Source organism: Thalassophryne amazonica, chromosome 11, assembly GCF_902500255.1.
Source record: "Thalassophryne amazonica chromosome 11, fThaAma1.1, whole genome shotgun sequence".
Lineage (NCBI taxonomy): Eukaryota > Metazoa > Chordata > Actinopteri > Batrachoidiformes > Batrachoididae > Thalassophryne > Thalassophryne amazonica.
Window position 1 is genome coordinate 4,471,663 of NC_047113.1, and position 19,517 is coordinate 4,491,179.

Here is a 19,517-nt window from a genome sequence, read left to right on the forward strand (position 1 = left end):
TCGTACAGCACAACAACAAATCGCACAGCACAACAACAAATCGTACAGCACAACAACAAATCGCACAGCACAACAGCAAATCGTACAGCACAACAACAAATCGCACAGCACAACAGCAAATCGTACAGCACAACAACAAATCGCACAGCACAACAACAAATCGCACAGCACAACAACAAATCGCACAGCACAACAACAAATCGTACAGCACAACAACAAATCGCACAGCACAACAACAAATCGTACAGCACAACAACAAATCGCACAGCACAACAGCAAATCATACAGCACAACAACAAATCGCACAGCACAACAGCAAATCGTACAGCACAACAACAAATCGTACAGCACAACAACAAATCGCACAGCACAACAACAAATCGCACAGCACAACAACAAATCGCACAGCACAACAGTAAATCGTACAGCACAACAACAAATCGTACAGCACAACAACAAATCGCACAGCACAACAACAAATCGTACAGCACAACAACAAATCGCACAGCACAACAGTAAATCGTACAGCACAACAACAAATCGTACAGCACAACAGCAAATCGTACAGCACAACAACAAATCGCACAGCACAACAACAAATCGCACAGCACAACAGCAAATCGCACAGCACAACAACAAATCGCACAGCACAACAACAAATCGTACAGCACAACAGCAAATCGTACAGCACAACAACAAATCGCACAGCACAACAACAAATCGTACAGCACAACAACAAATCGTACAGCACAACAGCAAATCGCACAGCACAACAGCAAATCGCACAGCACAACAACAAATCGTACAGCACAACAACAAATCGCACAGCACAACAACAAATCGTACAGCACAACAACAAATCGTACAGCACAACAGCAAATCGCACAGCACAACAACAAATCGCACAGCACAACAGCAAATCGTACAGCACAACAACAAATCGCACAGCACAACAACAAATCATACAGCACAACAACAAATCGCACAGCACAACAACAAATTGTACAGCACAACAGTAAATCGCACAGCACAACAACAAATTGTACAGCACAACAACAAATCGTACAGCACAACAACAAATTGCACAACACAGCAAATCGCACAGCACAACAACAAATCGCACAGCACAACAACAAATCGTACAGCACAACAACAAATTGCACAGCACAGCAAATCGCACAGCACAACAACAAATCGCACAGCACAACAACAAATCGTACAGCACAACAACAAACTGCACAGCACAACAGCAAATCGCACAGCACAACAACAAATCGTACAGCACAACAACAAATCGCACAGCACAACAGCAAATCGCACAGCACAACAGTAAATCGCACAGCACAACAACAAATCGCACAGCACAACAGCAAATCGCACAGCACAACAGTAAATCGCACAGCACAACAACAAATTGTACAGCACAACAACAAATCGCACAGCACAACAAATTGTACAGCACAACAGCAAATCGCACAGCACAACAACAAATCGTACAGCACAACAGTAAATCGCACAGCACAACAACAAATTGTACAGCACAACAACAAATCGCACAGCACAACAACAAATCGTACAGCACAACAACAAATCGCACAGCACAACAACAAATCGCACAGCACAACAAATCGCACAGCACAACAACAAATCGTACAGCACAACAAATCGCACAGCACAACAACAAATCGTACAGCACAACAACAAATTGCACAGCACAGCAAATCGCACAGCACAACAACAAATCGCACAGCACAACAACAAATCGTACAGCACAACAACAAACTGCACAGCACAACAGCAAATCGCACAGCACAACAACAAATCGCACAGCACAACAACAAATCGTACAGCACAACAAATCGCACAGCACAACAGCAAATCGCACAGCACAACAACAAATCGTACAGCACAACAACAAATCGCACAGCATAACAACAAATCGCACAGCACAACAACAAATCGTACAGCACAACAACAAATCGCACAGCACAACAACAAATCGCACAGCACAACAACAAATCGTACAGCACAACAAATCGTACAGCATAACAATAAATTGCACAGCACAACAGCAAATAAAAAAAACACAACAGCAAATTGCACAGCACAACAGCAAATTGCACAACACAACACCAAATCAAAAAACACAACAGCAAATCACACAACACAACAGCAAATCAAAAAACACAACAGCAAATCAAAAAACACAACAGCAAATCAAAAAACACAACAGCAAATCACACAACACAACAGCAAATTGCACAGCACAACAGCAAAAGAGAAACAACAACATTAACCAAAACGGAAAAGGTGGGTACCTTCGGGTGACACGAATCGTCCTGTCTTGTGAACCGGAAAGTTTGCGTTTTCAAAATGCTAGTGAAAATGTACATGCTCTTAAACTTGAAGGTTGCACGTGAGTGTCATCACCGTCTTCTTTTAGCCTTTTCCCACAATCACTGCAGAAGTTTGGTTTTTCCTCAAACTCTTTGCCACAGTTTTGGCAATACATCACGGCATGTACTTTGTTTCTGTTCGTCTGGCGCCTGAGTATACGGTCTTCCGGTTCACAGGACAGGACGGACCACCGTCCAATCAGCGACAATTCGTGTTGCCCGAAGGTATCTGCCTTTTCCGTTTTGGTTAATGTTGTTGTCGTTTCTCTTTTGCTGTTGTGTTGTGCGATTTGCTGTTGTGTTTTTTTGATCTGCTGTTGTGTTTTGCACTTCAGGGCCACCATACTCTCTCTCTCTTTCCAGGTGGCATTCCTTATGGAACTGATGAACACAGCCTCAGTATAAACCCTGGTTTATACTGGTGTATACGGCACCAGAAACTCAGTGTTCACTACCTGGTACCTGGCCTCTCAGTTTCTGCACAGAGCCTTCCTGTCTGCGTTCTGTTACAGTGTTTTTTGACTCACTGTTTTACAAACTGTATTTTTCCAGCCATCTGTTCAGTTTGGGTCTGAGTGACTGTGAGCTGCCGCACTCATACTGTCTCTCCTCCTCCACAGTGACACCACTCTCCGTCAGCTCCACAGGGGGCCACCTGGACCACGGACTACTAACAACTCCTGCCTTTGGATCTCCACCTACACACCTGGTCTTATTGACTGCGGCTTCCTGTTTCCACTGCAACGCGGGCCGGGTCTCCACATCAGTACACACTATTTATGCAGCATTTGTGCTTGTACAATAAATCTGGTTTCCTTCATCCATTCAGCCTCCCTGCTTAGGAGTTCAATCCTGGTTTTGGGTCACATCCATAACACATAATAATAATAGTGTGTATATAATAACAAGAACGTAAACAATTTCTAAATACATTAAGAGAGGAAATTAATATTAAAAATTACATAATTAACAGGAAATAAAAGGGTTGAGTTCATTTTCAATTTCAATTTCAATTTATTTTCATTTATATAGCGCAAAATCACTACAGAGTTTCCTCAAAGCGCTTCACACAGGTAAGGTCTAACCTTACCAACCCCCAGAGCAACAGTGGTAAGGAAAAACTCCCTCTGAGGAAGAAACCTCAAGCAGACCAGACTCAAAGGGGTGACCCTCTGCTTGGGCCATGCTACAAAACATAAATTACAGAACAGTTCACGGACGAATATACAAGAAATGATATTGGCGCACAGGACAGGAGGATCCCCAACACGAATATAACTCCCATCTCTGGATGGAGCTGCACCTTAAACAGAGAGAAAAAACAGAATCAGGCATCAGAAAGACAAGAAATACTGTATAATTTGTCAGCATTAAACAACAACAAAAACAGAGAAATACTAAGGTGATCACCAGCCACTAGCCCTAAACTTCACTAAAAGACCCAGAATTTAGGTAAAGTTGAGGCTGCGGCCCGCTCCAATTACTAATAAAATGAATTAAAAGAGTATAAAGCGTAAAACAAAACTGTACCAGTATGCTAGCAATATGAAAGGGAAAATAAGTGCGTCTTAAGTCTGGACTTGAAAGTCTCCACAGAATCTGACTGTTTTATTGACACAGGGAGATCATTCCACAGAACAGGGGCACGATAAGAGAAAGCTCTGTGACCCGCAGACTTCTTATTCACCCTAGGGACACAAAGTAGTCCTGCACCCTGAGAACGTAAAGCCCGGGCCGGTACGTAAGGTTTAATTAGGTCAGCTAGGTAGGAGGGTGCCAGTCCATGAATAATTTTATAGGTTAGTAGCAGAACCTTAAAATCTGATCTCACTGGGACAGGAAGCCAGTGAAGAGATGCCAAAATGGGTGTAATGTGGTCAAACTTTCTGCTTCGTGTCAAAGGTCTGGCTGCAGCATTTTGAACCAATTGGAGATCCCTAATGCTAGACTGCAGTAAACCAGAAAATAGAACACTGCAGTAGTCCAATCTAGAAGAGATAAATGCATGGATCAGGGTCTCAGCATCAGCCATAGACAGGATGGGACGAATCTTTGCTATATTTCGCAGGTGGAAGAAAGCAGTCCTATTTCTAATGTGGAGGCCAAAGGACAATGAAGGATCAAAAATTACCCCAAGGTTCCTCACTTTGTTCGTGTGATGTATGCCACACGAGCCGAGGCTGAGCGTTAACTGGTCAAATTGATGCCGATGTCTCACTGGACCAAGAACCATCATTCCAGTCTTATTAGAGTTTAAAAGTAGGAAGTTTCTAGACATCCAACTTCTCATTGCTGCAAGGCAGTCTTTTAAGGATTTTATGTGAACGAGATTACCAGCAGTTATTGGCATGCATAACTGAGTATCATCTGCATAGCAGTGAAAGGTAATCCCAAAACGCCGCAATATGTGCCCAAGGGGTGCTATATAAAGGGACAAAAGCAGGGGGCCTAAGACAGACCCCTGTGTTACCCCAAATTTCATGTCACTAAGGTTAGAGGTAGTGTTACTGTACAAAACACAGTGAGAACGACTGGTCAAGTATGACGTCAGCCATGCAAGGGCACTCCCAGTAATCCCAAAATGATTTTCCAGCCTATCAAGTAGAATATGATGATCCACTGTATCAAATGCAGCACTGAGATCTAACAGCAACAGAACCGTAGTGGTGTCCGAATCCATTGTAAGCAGAAGATCATTCACCACTTTAGTGAGAGCCGTCTCTGTGGAATGATATTTTCTAAAAGCAGACTGCAGTGGCTCAAAGAGATTATTTTCAGTAAGATAGTCTACGAGCTGCCGTGACACCACTTTTTCCAGAATTTTAGAGAAAAATGATAGATTTGATATCGGCCGATAGTTTGTCAATACACTAGGGTCAAGATTAGGTTTCTTAAGTAATGGTTTAATCACTGCAGATTTTAAACATTTAGGAACAGATCCAGAAGTTAAAGAAAGATTAATCATTTCCAGCACAGTCGGTCCAAGAGTGGGCCACAGGTCCTTAAACAGTTCTGTTGGTATAGGATCAAATAAGGAGGTTATGCTTTTTGCTGACATTACAAGTTTTGTCAGCATGCCTAGTGAGATACTATCAAATTCTGTAAATCTAGGTAATACCTCAGTAGTGGCGCCCACATCAATAGCAGGGTGTAGTGGCTGGATTAAGGCATGCTGGGATATGTTTAACCTGATGTCTTCTATTTTCTTCCCAAAGTAATCCAGGAAATCTTGTGCTGTAAAAGGAGAGTGAACTACAGGTGTTTGTCCATGCAAAAGTGTTGCCACCATGTCGAACAAGAACTTTGAGTTATACTTGTTTTTGTTGATCAAATCAGAGTAATAGGTCTGCTTTGCAGCCAGTAATGCATGCTTAAAGTCTAAGATAGTATCACGCCGCGCAAGGTGAAATACTTCTAATACTTCACCATTTCCGTTCTAGACCTCTTGCTTTATGCTTGAGGTCACACAGATAATCATTGAACCAAGGTGACTGTGATTTGGGGGAGCGCGGTTTTAACACAGGTGGTGCAATCATGTCGAGTGTAGTTTTGAGCGCTGAGTTTAAACTATCCACAAGTCTGTCTACTGACTGGGTATTTGTCAAATGTGAAGCTAAGACATTAGGCAGTCTAGCTTCGAGTTCAGTCTTAGTTGAGGAGTTGATACATCGCCGTAAAGATATATAAGGTTGTTGTTCCACTAAACATGGCAGCGAAACTGTAAACTTAATAAGTGAGTGAACAGACACCACTGATGTAAGAGGCATGATGTCAATATTCGTGACAGCAATACCACGTGCGAGAACCAGATCCAGGGTATTTCTACTAATGTGCGTCGAATCCCGAATGCATTGCCGAAATCCTAATGCATCCACAATTTCCATAAATGATTTGCAGAGGGGATCAGAAGGCTTATTTATATGAATGTTAAATTCACCAATGATCAGAAAGTTATCTACACTAGTTGACAAGTTAGAGATGAACGCACCAAATTCACCTAAGAATTTAGATGAATGAAAATAGAGTTCTTCCTCTAAAAACTGTTGAGATCTAATAAGGTCTCTAAAAGCACTCACATGCCATTCCAAATGATTGTCGAAACATTGCATAATTCATTACCACCCTTGACAATGTCAGCTACCTATTTTATAAACGCTACCCAATGTAGAGCCCATGGATCCCTGAGAGCAACATGCTAGTTTCAAATTATATTTTGTATTTGATCCACTGAAGAAAAGAAAATATCAAACTGTACATTTTAAACAAAACTGTACATTAATTTATTTTCTGCCAACTATAAAGGACCGGGTCACAGTGGCTGCCAACAAAGTAAAGCCCGGGTCCCACCAAATAATAAGCCATGAATAATGAGCCCACGTTTTCATCTATCATGTATCCGCTATGAAGGTGTCTCTCTGTGCCTCTCTGTACCCTGCATGTGCCATGTAGCTCTAGTGAGCCACGACCGACCTGTCATTAGAGCCTTGAATGGCTTGCATCAGCCACACTACGCCACGTAGTGCCATTATCGCCATGATAACGCGATGTTGGTGCATGTTTAGGCATGGGTTTGGTCCAAACCTCCAGCCCTCTCACACCTGGTCCCTTTAAAGTGTGTGTTTTCAATTCACAGCACCATTTAAAAATGTCACATTTTTAAAATGCATCCCAAAAATAGATGCTCCAGTACAGACGCGCGGTTGTGCACCATGCACCAGGTTGCTGTCCACCTGTAATGCACCAGACCAGCTGGAACCGAACCAAGTTGTTCCTGGAGAGCCACCTCTGTGCTCCTTCTCACTGGCTTCCTTTCCATCCGTGGCTTGCTGGCTTTATTTTTTCCCTGGCTTTAAACACAGTAATTTTCACACCGTGATCCCACTTTTAACTTTGTGTTCGTCCGTTTATTTCTACAAAATCGCTCTTTTGCGTGTGCGCTGCCATTCTGCATGTACAATGAAGTGGCCGCTTTAATTATATACACCTGCTGCCACAACTCATGTGGATCACTCCCCCCCAATAAATAAATAAATAAATAAATAATAAATTTCTTTATTTCTTCCACAGCTTACAAGTCACTGTGATACAACTTTTAACTTTGTGTTATGTCTTCAAAATAAGTCTTTTGCACACTCTCCTTCTGTGTTGCTGCACAGCTCTGTGCTGCTTTTAGCGACTTCACAGGAGTTATTTCTTCCGCAGCTTTAAACACACAGCCACTTTCATGCAGTCATCCAAATTTTAACTTTGTGTTCGTCCATTATTGACTGAAAAATCACTCTTTTGTGACCTGGCTTCTGCCTAAATGCTTGTTTGGAGCGTGATGAGTCACTGCCTCAGTGCGCACACTCAGCAGAGCTCATGTGATCCATTAATAAGATATTAAATCAACCAAAGACATACTTTTACAGCTAGGAACTATTTTATCAAGCTATAAAAACATTAAAAATAGTTACCTTAAGCTGTTCAAAATACATTCCACATGGAGCAGATAAGAGAGGGAAAAAAGTGCCCAGATGAAACAGTCCTCTGTGATTCCAGAAGCAATTAGAGGTGTTTTCAGCATCCAAGGTTTGGCAGAAAATGATTAATCCGCTACAAAATAATTATTTTATATACAGCGTCCAGCGCACAGAGCAGGTGGAATTGTGTGCGCAAGAGGACAGCCGCTCCAAAAACAGCCTCTCAGGTCCTGCGTAGCTGGCAGGTACACGGATAATGGGCTTTTAGCAGACTCGTAAGCACCACGCAAATGCCTCGTACACAAACTACCCCACGCTGTTGTTGTTAAATTTTGAACATCTTGAAATTAGCACCACGCTGAGAGAAGAGCCTCATTAACTGAAGAAAATGCCTCTAAGAGCCACTCAGAGCCACCATTCTCCCACGATAGTTGAAGAAACCCTCTCGTAGCAAAGAAAACATGCTGTGTGCTCATTATTCATCCCTCATTATTCGGTGGGTCCCAGGATTAATTCACCACACACTTCTCTATCTCCCGCCAAGTATTTTAACTCTTCCTGGGAAATATAATCTCTCCAGCATGTCTTGGGTCTTCCCCAGGGCCACTTCCCAGGTGGACGTGCCTGGAAGATCTTCCAAGGGAGACAACCAGAGACCATCCTCACCAAATGCTCGAACCACCTAAGCTGGCTCCTTTTGATGCAAAGAAGCAGCAGCTCTATTTCAATTCCCTCCTGGATATTTGAGCTTCTCTCCCTGTCCCTGAGTGTAAACCCAGACACCCAGCGGAGGAATCTGGTTTTCACTACCTTATCCTTTTGATCATTAACCAAAGTTCATGACCGTAGGTGAGGATGAGAGCATAAATCAACTGGTAAACTGACAGCCTCACCTACTCGCTCAGCTCTTTCTTCATGACTGTCTGGTAGAGCATCTGCAATCAGATGTAGCCCCAATCAGTCTATCAATCTCACACTCCAACTTACCCTCACTTATGAACAAGACCCCAAGAAATTTGAACTCCTCCACTTGGGGCAATAACACTCTCAGTCCACCATTTTCTGACAGAGGACCATGGTCTCAGTCTACAGTGCCTAAATATTTTATACACTACTGTATGTCATTGCTTCTGTCATGCTGATGTGAACAAATGAGTCAGTCTGTGGAAAGCTGGCGTGTAGAACATATATATACTCAACAAAAATATAAACGCAACACTTTTGGTTTTGCTCCCATTTTGTATGAGATGAACTCAAAGATCTAAAACTTTTTCCACATACACAATATCACCATTTCCCTCAAATATTGTTCACAAACCAGTCTAAATCTGTGATAGTGAGCACTTCTCCTTTGCTGAGATAATCCATCCCACCTCACAGGTGTGCCATATCAAGATGCTGATTAGACACCATGATTAGTGCACAGGTGTGCCTTAGACTGCCCACAATAAAAGGCCACTCTGAAAGGTGCAGTTTTGTTTTATTGGGGGGGGATACCAGTCAGTATCTGGTGTGACCACCATTTGCCTCATGCAGTGCAACACATCTCCTTCGCATAGAGTTGATCAGGTTGTCAATTGTGGCCTGTGGAATGTTGGTCCACTCCTCTTCAATGACTGTGCGAAGTTGCGACGACGAACTGGAGTCAGGTCGAGACCCCGATGAGGACGACGAGCATGCAGATGAGCTTCCCTGAGACGGTTTCTGACAGTTTGTGCAGAAATTCTTTGGTTATGCAAACCGATTGTTTCAGCAGCTGTCCGAGTGGCTGGTCTCAGACGATCTTGGAGGTGAACATGCTGGATGTGGAGGTCCTGGGCTGGTGTGGTTACACGTGGTCTGCGGTTGTGAGGCTGGTTGGATGTACTGCCAAATTCTCTGAAACGCCTTTGGAGACGGCTTATGGTAGAGAAATGAACATTCAATACACGAGCAACAGCTCTGGTTGACATTCCTGCTGTCAGCATGCCAATTGCACGCTCCCTCAAATCTTGCGACATCTGTGGCATTGTGCTGTGTGATAAAACTGCACCTTTCAGAGTGGCCTTTTATTGTGGCCAGTCTAAGGCACACCTGTGCACTAATCATGGTGTCTAATCAGCATCTTGATATGGCACACCTGTGAGGTGGGATGGATTATCTCAGCAAAGGAGAAGTGCTCACTATCACAGATTTAGACTGGTTTGTGAACAATATTTGAGGGAAATGGTGATATTGTGTATGTGGAAAAAGTTTTAGATCTTTGAGTTCATCTCATACAAAATGGGAGCAAAACCAAAAGTGTTGCGTTTATATTTTTGTTGAGTGTATATATATATATATATATGAAGAGCCACAGATTACTGTAAATATGAGTAATAAATAATTTGGCAGACTTTTTTTATTTTTCTTTTCAGTTGCCAATTTGGTCCTGAGGTCCAACAAAAGAAATTACAGTTTTCTGTCAGTTTTACAAATACATGACTCATGCTGTCCTCTCCTTTTCAGAGAACCAAGGTACGATACTATCGACACTATTGGGCCATTTCCATGCCCTCGGTACTGTCAGGTGCTACCATCTCTGAAACATCACAACATTCCAGGACTGTTTTATCCTCCTGTGGTTCACAATGTCCAGAAGATGACATCGTCTTATGGCTCATCAAAAGCTGCTTGTATGCTGTGATGAACTGGCCCGCTGTTGGGTTATCGTTGCTGCATCCAGATGATGAACGAATTGCATCAAAGAACATCTCCAGATGGTCCTGACTTAGCTTATGAGTTAGGAGGTATTTTAGAGGCGCACCATCTGGTTTTACATATGCATGATACAAGGCCTGGACCGTACGGATACAGCACATGAAACCAATGACGGCGGTCTTTTTCCCTGTGCGGTACAGGGATGTCCCATGCTCATCTGTAAGTCCTGACAGGTACTCATATGCGTGATCCAGTAATGGCATCCATGTGCCCTCATCCTGACTCCTCAGTGGGGCTTTGTATCCTTTTGCCAATGGATTTCTTGAGTTGAGTGTGTTGAACACATGATCGATAGTACAGATGAAATCAGCTGTTGGCAAACTATGCTCAAACTCTGGCAGATTAAGCGTGTTCCGGCAGAACAAGATTGCATCAGCCACACTTGTGCCAAGTGTCTGGGCAGCAAGGCTCACTTTCATCTTCTGCTTCTCCCAGTCTACGTAGACAGATTTGAACTTGTTACATACACCAGGTCCCTCGTTCTGTTGCAGTTCATGCAGTTGTTTTATAAAATCCCATTTAATCTCGTGTCCAGTCTGGTCTTTTATTATGCCGCTTGATGCAAGTAGATGTCTCATAAGTTTAAGCATGTGGCCTGCATCCAGTAGGACATGTACGCTTTGGCCTGGCTTTGAAGGATGGGAGAAACTTGGATTAAAATCAGGTGGTGTCATGCATGCACCAAGCTCTCTCATCATGGAAAAATGACATGATGGTCCATCACATGTGAGTGAGACAACCGTTACACCCACAGCATACAGTTTACCAATGCATATTTTCACTAGATTAGCATGATACTCTCCTAACAGACCGCTGACAAGAAAATACCCCACAGGTATCTTCCAATTACATTTCAGACTGACTATCATGAAGACGAGGACATCCGTGGCTACTGGTCTGGATTCATCAACTAATCCTGTGCCCATGTCGACAAAGCCCAACATATCTTGACCATCCCACTCCACATGTTTCTTTAAGGGCATCTCACCAATCACTAGGGAGCACATGAGATCTTCACCTTTCACTCTAGCCTCCTCAGCTTTTTCCTCCAAGGATGAGAAAACTTCTGTCGCAAATCCAGGTGACCCATTCAGAGCACTGTACCACTGGTGAATTACAGAGATTTGGGGAAACCCAAGACTTAAAGTTTCTCTGACACAGTTATAAGCATCGGAAGAGAAGAACAGCAGCGTTAAAGCAAATGTCTTGAGTGCGGGGCTGCAGTCCTCTATTGAAACTTCTTTGATATCATTTTTCAACAGATGTTTAATGAGTTCCAGGGGTACAGCCATGAATGTTTCCTCCAGTATGTGTACGCATTGGTCAGAGATGAGGTTGGCATTTCGCAGGTCTTCAGCAACAGACCTGAGTGACTCCAAATTTCTATTCAAACACTGAGTGTCCTGCTGGCCAGTCTTGAGCCTCGGCTTACAGCTCGCGGGGATGTTCACTGTTTTATCCACATTACTTTGTGACTGGAGATTCCTGGAGGTAAAATATGTGTGGTCTTCGATTGATGAAGGGAGTGGTTCACTTGCTGTATTGTCCTGTGTACGCTCTGTTTTTGTAGCTGGTGATGATGTTTTCATAGCACTCTGGACTTTCCTTTGTTTCCTTGACCTTGCATGCTGTAAATAAGAAAATGTTATTCATTTTCTCACCATATTTCTGCAAATGACATAACTTTCTACATGGTAAACTGGGAAAATATTTTGATATTTGGGCTGGATGAGTATCGTAATTTTTCCCCCTTTTTCATTGGATTGTGAATCAAAAGTACCAAAAAAGTTGACATTTCATGACATTGTTCCAACATTGTATTTTAAGTCAAATCAAATAGTGGCATATTCAGGACAGACTGATGGGTTGGATGGCAAAAATACACAAAATTGTACCATGCTCACAGTATGGTCACGTTAGCACACAAGTTGGTGCTAAGCTATCAGATTCGCGGTTAGCACCAACAAGAAGCCATACGTGAACTTCACATTATAATGACATAAGTTTTATTAACAAATATCTTCAGGACCATAATGTACTTGCATCTACTCTGTTATGATCAGCTAATCATGACTTTTTTTTGGCATAGGCTCATACTAACAATTGCTAAATTGGTAAAAAAAATAGCCATTGCAGTGTTACTCGTGATGTGTTTTAACAGCAAGCGATGATGTTGTTGTTACACATAGTCAGTGGTGGGCACACTTCCGATAATCCGATAACAGATAATTATCGAAGATAATGTTTTCTTTATCGGATTATCTTTTTAGATAACTTTAAAACCATTATCGGACCAATTATCTTCCGATTAATCGTTGTCAGATAACTTTTAAACCGATAAACAAAATAAACAAAGCAGAACAGCGACAAGCACTTTTAAAATTAGTTTAGCACTCACCTGTTAAAAGTTTTGTAACAAACGCACAGCTATAACATTTGCAAACAGAAGAGAGCCGCTTATATAAAAAGCATCTCAATCCTCTGCAGACAAAGGAGAAACAGCCCCAAAAGGAAAAAAAACAAAACATTTCCTTTAACACCATACTGATACGCTGGCGATATCACCCAAGTCATCCAGAGGCATACATTTTTAACTTATGGTTCAAATTTTAACCAAACTAATTTTGGACAAGTTATTTAAAATTACTGTCATGTCTGAAGTTTTATTAAGTGAAAATATCAGATATAGGTTTTAGTTTTAAAGTAATGTGCTAATTTTTAAGGTTTTGTGAGCACATCTTGTGACCCGCAATGCATTTTGGGTAGGATGATGTAATCTCAGGTCCTCACGACAGGACAAATGCATTTCAGACACTCTGTTCAGGCTCCACGGACAACAGCATTAAACTCTAGTGCCTAAAACTCTCTTGAATATATTCTCTGCGTTTATAGATGTTGGTTTTATTTGCGTTTGTTAAATTCCACGCATTTTAAATGTAGCAGACAGGGATTACTGTATCTGGAATTTTGTTTTCAAGGCCTCTACTGCCATCTACTGGTCAGTAGTGTTCACTAAGCGTGTGGAAACCAGTAGATAGCAGTGTTCTATTTATTTTGACCCCGGTTATGTCAGATGATTGTCAAATCAACTTTTTGGCTTTGCAAATGGCTTTTTTGTGTGCAATGAATGTATACATTATACAAGTTTCACTTTTTTAATGGAATTACAACCTTATTTTTTAAATTCTCCCATTTTTTTGCATCCAGCCTTATTTCCTTTAGAAATTTCCTTGACAAATAATATCAGTCCATTAGGACGTCAGGTTATGTGTTACACATATACATGTGTGTGTATATATTTTCCAACTTATTCCCATTGATGAAACTTTTCATTTCCTGCCTGAAAGCTTATTAGATGAGTGTGTTCAGGGCTCAGTTTGTTTACAAAATACACACAAGTTACAGACATTGAAATCCAACAGCAGGGATTGATATTATCCAAAGATTTATGAACATACAAATTAACGTGCTTACACTTTATCGTGATTTTCTCCATTGTGAGATATAAAAGTGTCTTATCATATCGTTCGTGTGCATATGCATTATAACGCAGCGCACGAGCGACGTTACGATATTCTTCAGAACGACAACATACGCAACATGCATCCAGCTGCATACACGTTGCTGTCATAGACAACTGCCTGTAAAGTTTTTTGGCAAGTTATAACTTTCTAAACAGCGTAATTTGTAATGAAAGTCACTTCATTTGTGCGGCTCTTTCGGCGCCATGTTTGTTTTTTCAGAGACAGCAGTAAGCTCCTCCTACCCCTCCGAACGGAGGGATTTGTAGCCCTTCGCCTTCCCCTCCGCCTCGCTCCAAAAAGAGAGACTCAGCCAGTGTTTAGCAGAGGCACTTTTACCCAGAATCCTTTGCGATCTGCATGTTTGTTACAAAACCTCAGAATTAGTGCATTATTCAACATTAAAAGATATATGTTATATTTTAACTTTGTACAAATGCCATAATTGACATTAATGGAGTTATTCTATCAGTATTAATGTTATTTATAATCAAAACCATAAGTCAGCATGACTTTATTTTTCGAGACCTGCGCCTGACCGGAGCGTTGTAATTGATAGAGAGTTGGCTTTATGGCTGCTCTCGGAGTGCCTCTGTGCTGGGAGCGCTGTAGTAAACAAGAGCTTCCAGCAGGGGCCAAATGTTGAAAGAAAAGTGTGGTCTCATTGTTGGGGTCTGTTGTTATTTTTAATATTATTATAAGCTATTAAATGTGTTTTATTAGTTGTAGATGTGTCAAAGTTAATATTGGAATTTATCTGTTATCGGTTATCTGTAACTTCCGATACATTTTTGGGTGGTTTATTGTTTTATCTTTATCGAAGATAACTTTTCAGTTATCTGATTATCTGTTATCGAAGTTAACTTTTTGGTTATCTGTGCCCACCACTGCACATAGTAACAACAAAGACTATATGAAATCCCACATCTTGCTGAAAATATCATGCAGCCCACCCTGTGCTTTTGTGTACATACTTCGTGTGTTACCTGTGCTGCTCCACAGCCTGTTCAGTGGATTTTTATTTTATTTTTTAGCACTGTTGTCGTGTGTTACCTGTGCTGCTCCACAGCCTGTTCAGTGGATTTTTATTTTATTTTTTAGCACTGTTGTCGTGTGTTACCTGTGCTGCTCCACAGCCTGTTCAGTGGATTTTTATTTTTTTTTTAGCACTGTTGTCGTGTGTTACCTGTGCTGCTCCACAGCCTGTTCAGTGGATTTTTATTTTATTTTTTAGCACTGTTGTCGTGTGTTACCTGTGCTGCTCCACAGCCTGTTCAGTGGATTTTTATTTTTTTTTTAGCACTGTTGTCATGTGTTACCTGTGCTGCTCCACAGCCTGTTCAGTGGATTTTTATTTTATTTTTTAGCACTGTTGTCGTGTGTTACCTGTGCTGCTCCACAGCCTGTTCAGTGGATTTTTTTTTTTTTTTTTAGCACTGTTGTCGTGCGTTACCTGTGCTGCTCCACAGCCTGTTCAGTGGATTTTTTTTTTTTTTTTAGCGCTGTTGTCGTGCGTTGCCTGTGCTGCTCCACAGCCTGTCCAGTGGATTTTTAATTTTATTTTTAGCACTGTTGTCGTGCGTTACCTGTGCTGTTCCACAGCCTGTCCAGTGGATTTTTATTTTTTACCACTGTTGTCGTGTGTTACCTGCGCTGCTCCACAGCCTGTTCAGTGGATTTTTGTTTTGTTTTTTGGCACTGTTGTTGTGCGTTACCTGTGCTGCTCCACAGCCTGTCCAGTGGATTTTTATTTTATTTTTTGGCACTGTTGTCGTGCGTTACCTGTGCTGCTCCACAGCCTGTCCAGTGGATTTTGATTTTGATTTTATTTTTTTTAGCACTGTTGTCGTGCGTTACCTGTGCTGCTCCACAGCCTGTCCAGTGGATTTTTATTTTATTTTTTACCACTGTTGTCGTGCGTTACCTGTGCTGCTCCACAGCCTGTCCAGTGGATTTTTATTTTATTTTTTAGCACTGTTGTCGTGCGTTACCTGTGCTGCTCCACAGCCTGTCCAGTGGATTTTTATTTTATTTTTTACCACTGTTGTCGTGCGTTACCTGTGCTGCTCCACAGCCTGTCCAGTGGATTTTGATTTTATTTTTTTTTTGGCGCTGTTGTCGTGCGTTACCTGTGCTGCTCCACAGCCTGTCCAGTGGATTTTTATTTAGCGCTGTTGTCGTGCGTTACCTGTGCTGCTCCACAGCCTGTCTAGTGGATTTTTATTTTGTTTTAGCACTGTTGTCGTGCGTTGCCTGTGCTGCTCCACAGCCTGTCCAGTGGATTTTTATTTTTATTTTATTTTATTTTTAGCACTGTTGTTGTGCGTTACCTGTGCTGCTCCACAGCCTGTCTAGTGGATTTTTATTTTGTTTTAGCACTGTTGTCGTGCGTTACCTGTGCTGCTCCACAGCCTGTCCAGTGGATTTTGATTTAGCACTGTTGTCGTGCGTTACCTGTGCTGCTCCACAGCCTGTCCAGTGGATTTTTATTTTTATTTTATTTTTTAGCGCTGTTGTCGTGCGTTACCTGTGCTGCTCCACAGCCTGTCCAGTGGATTTTTATTTTGTTTTAGCACTGTTGTCGTGCGTTGCCTGTGCTGCTCCACAGCCTGTCCAGTGGATTTTTATTTTTATTTTATTTTTTAGCACTGTTGTCGTGCGTTACCTGTGCTGCTCCACAGCCTGTCTAGTGGATTTTTATTTTATTTTAGCACTGTTGTCGTGCGTTGCCTGTGCTGCTCCACAGCCTGTCTAGTGTCGGATTCCCTGTTTGGGAATCCGCTAGCTTAGCGTAGCTACTAGCTCTTAGCCGTTTTAGCATGGCGGCTTCTCCTGTCTCTCCCGTACTTTTCTGCTCTGGGTGTGAAATGTTTAGTTATTCCTCGGCCTCTTTTAGCAGTAACGGTACTTGTAATAAGTGCAGCTTATTCGTAGCTTTGGAGGCCAGGCTGGGCGAATTGGAGACTCGGCTCCGCACCGTGGAAAATTCTACAGCTAGCCAGGCCCCTGTAGTCGGTGCGGACCAAGGTAGCTTAGCCGCCGTTAGTTCCCCCCTGGCAGACCCCGTGCAGTCGGGAAGGCAGGCTGACTGGGTGACTGTGAGGAGGAAGCGTAGCCCTAAACAGAAGCCCCGTGTACACTGTCAACCCGTTCACATCTCTAACCGTTTTTCCCCACTCGACGATACACTCGCCGAGGATCAAACTCTGGTTATTGGCGACTCTGTTTTGAGAAATGTGAAGTTAGCGACACCAGCAACCATTGTCAATTGTCTTCCGGGGGCCAGAGCAGGCGACATCGAAGGACATTTGAAATTGCTGGCTAAGGCTAAGCGTAAATTTGGTAAGATTGTAATTCACGTCGGCAGTAATGACACTCGGTTACGCCAATCGGAGGTCACTAAAATTAACATTGAATCGGTGTGTAACTTTGCAAAAACAATGTCGGACTCTGTTGTTTTCTCTGGGCCCCTCCCCAATCAGACCGGGAGTGACATGTTTAGCCGCATGTTCTCCTTGAATTGCTGGCTGTCTGAGTGGTGTCCAAAAAATGAGGTGGGCTTCATTGATAATTGGCAAAGCTTCTGGGGAAAACCTGGTCTTGTTAGGAGAGACGGCATCCATCCCACTTTAGAGGGAGCAGCTCTCATTTCTAGAAATCTGGCCAATTTTTTGGGATCCTCCAAACTGTGACTGTCTAGCGTTGGGACCAGGAGGCAGAGCTGTGGTCTTATACACCTCTCTGCAGCTTCTCTCCCCCTGCCATCCCCCTATTACCCCATCCCCGTAGAGACGGTGCCTGCTCCCAGACCACCAACAACTAGCAAAAATCTATTTAAGCATAAAAATTCAAAAAGAAAAAATAATATAGCACCTTCAATTGCACCACAGACTAAAACAGTTAAATGTGGTCTATTAAACATTAGGTCTCTTTCTTCTAAGTCCCTGTTGGTAAATGATATAATAATTGATCAACGTATTGATTTATTCTGCCTAACAGAAACTTGGTTACAGCAGGATGAATATGTTAGTTTAAATGAGTCAACACCCCCGAGTCACACTAACTGTCAGAACGCTCGTAGCACGGGCCGGGGCGGAGGATTAGCAGCAATCTTCCATTCCAGCTTATTAATTAATCAAAAACCTAGACAGAGCTTTAATTCATTTGAAAGCTTGTCTCTTAGTCTTGTCCATCCAAATTGGAAGTCCCAAAAACCAGTTTTATTTGTTATTATCTATCGTCCACCTGGTCGTTACTGTGAGTTTCTCTGTGAATTTTCAGACCTTTTGTCTGACTTAGTGCTTAGCTCAGATAAGATAATTATAGTGGGCGATTTTAACATCCACACAGATGCTGAGAATGACAGCCTCAACACTGCATTTAATCTATTATTAGACTCTATCGGCTTTGCTCAAAAAGTAAATGAGTCCACCCACCACTTTAATCATATTTTAGATCTTGTTCTGACTTATGGTATGGAAATAGAAGACTTAACAGTATTCCCTGAAAACTCCCTTTTGTCTGATCATTTTTTAATAACATTTACATTTACCCTGATGGACTACCCTGCAGTGGGGAATAAGTTTCATTACACTAGAAGTCTTTCAGAAAGCTGCTGTAACTAGGTTTAAGGATATGATTCCTTCTTTATGTTCTCTAATGTCATATACCAACACAGAGCAGAGTAGCTACCTAAACTCTGTAAGGGAGTTAGAGTATCTTGTCAATAGTTTTACATCCTCATTGAAGACAACTTTGGATGCTGTAGCTCCTCTGAAAAAGAGAGCTTTAAATCAGAAGTGTCTGACTCCGTGGTATAACTCACAAACTCGTAGCTTAAAGCAGATAACCCGTAAGTTGGAGAGGAAATGGCGTCTCACTAATTTAGAAGATCTTCACTTAGCCTGGAAAAAGAGTTTGTTGCTCTATAAGAAAGCCCTTCGTGAAGCTAGGACATCTTTCTACTCATCACTAATTGAAGAAAATAAGAACAACCCCAGGTTTCTTTTCAGCACTGTAGCCAGGCTGACAAAGAGTCAGAGCTCTATTGAGCTGAGTATTCCATTAACTTTAACTAGTAATGACTTCATGACTTTCTTTGCTAACAAAATTTTGACTATTAGAGAAAAAATTACTCATAACCATCCCAAAGATGTATCGTTATCTTTGGCTGCTTTCAGTGATGCCGGTATTTGGTTAGACTCTTTCTCTCCGATTGTTCTGTCTGAGTTATTTTCATTAGTTACTTCATCCAAACCATCAACATGCTTATTAGACCCCATTCCTGCCAGGCTGCTCAAGGAAGTCCTACCATTATTTAATGCTTCAATCTTAAATATGATCAATCTATCTTTGTTAGTTGGTTATGTACCACAGGCCTTTAAGGTGGCAGTAATTAA

The 19,517-nt window shown here is 42.0% G+C and overlaps 1 protein-coding gene across 2 annotated transcripts in view; it reads right to left on the bottom strand.

Moving 5' to 3' along the window:
• Window positions 1-19,517, bottom strand: part of cab39l1 (calcium binding protein 39, like 1) — a 115,857-nt gene that overhangs the window by 60,615 nt on the left and 35,725 nt on the right. Inside the window, exon 3 of one of the 2 annotated variants that reach the window (XM_034181332.1) lies at window positions 10,187-12,225. The exons of the other annotated variant lie outside the window; for it this stretch is intronic. Within the exon in view, the coding sequence (XP_034037223.1) occupies window positions 10,372-12,225 (1,854 nt within the window). The 3' untranslated portion in view covers window positions 10,187-10,371. Of the gene's footprint in view, window positions 1-10,186; window positions 12,226-19,517 lie in introns of those variants that run through there. 2 annotated transcript variants of the gene reach the window in all.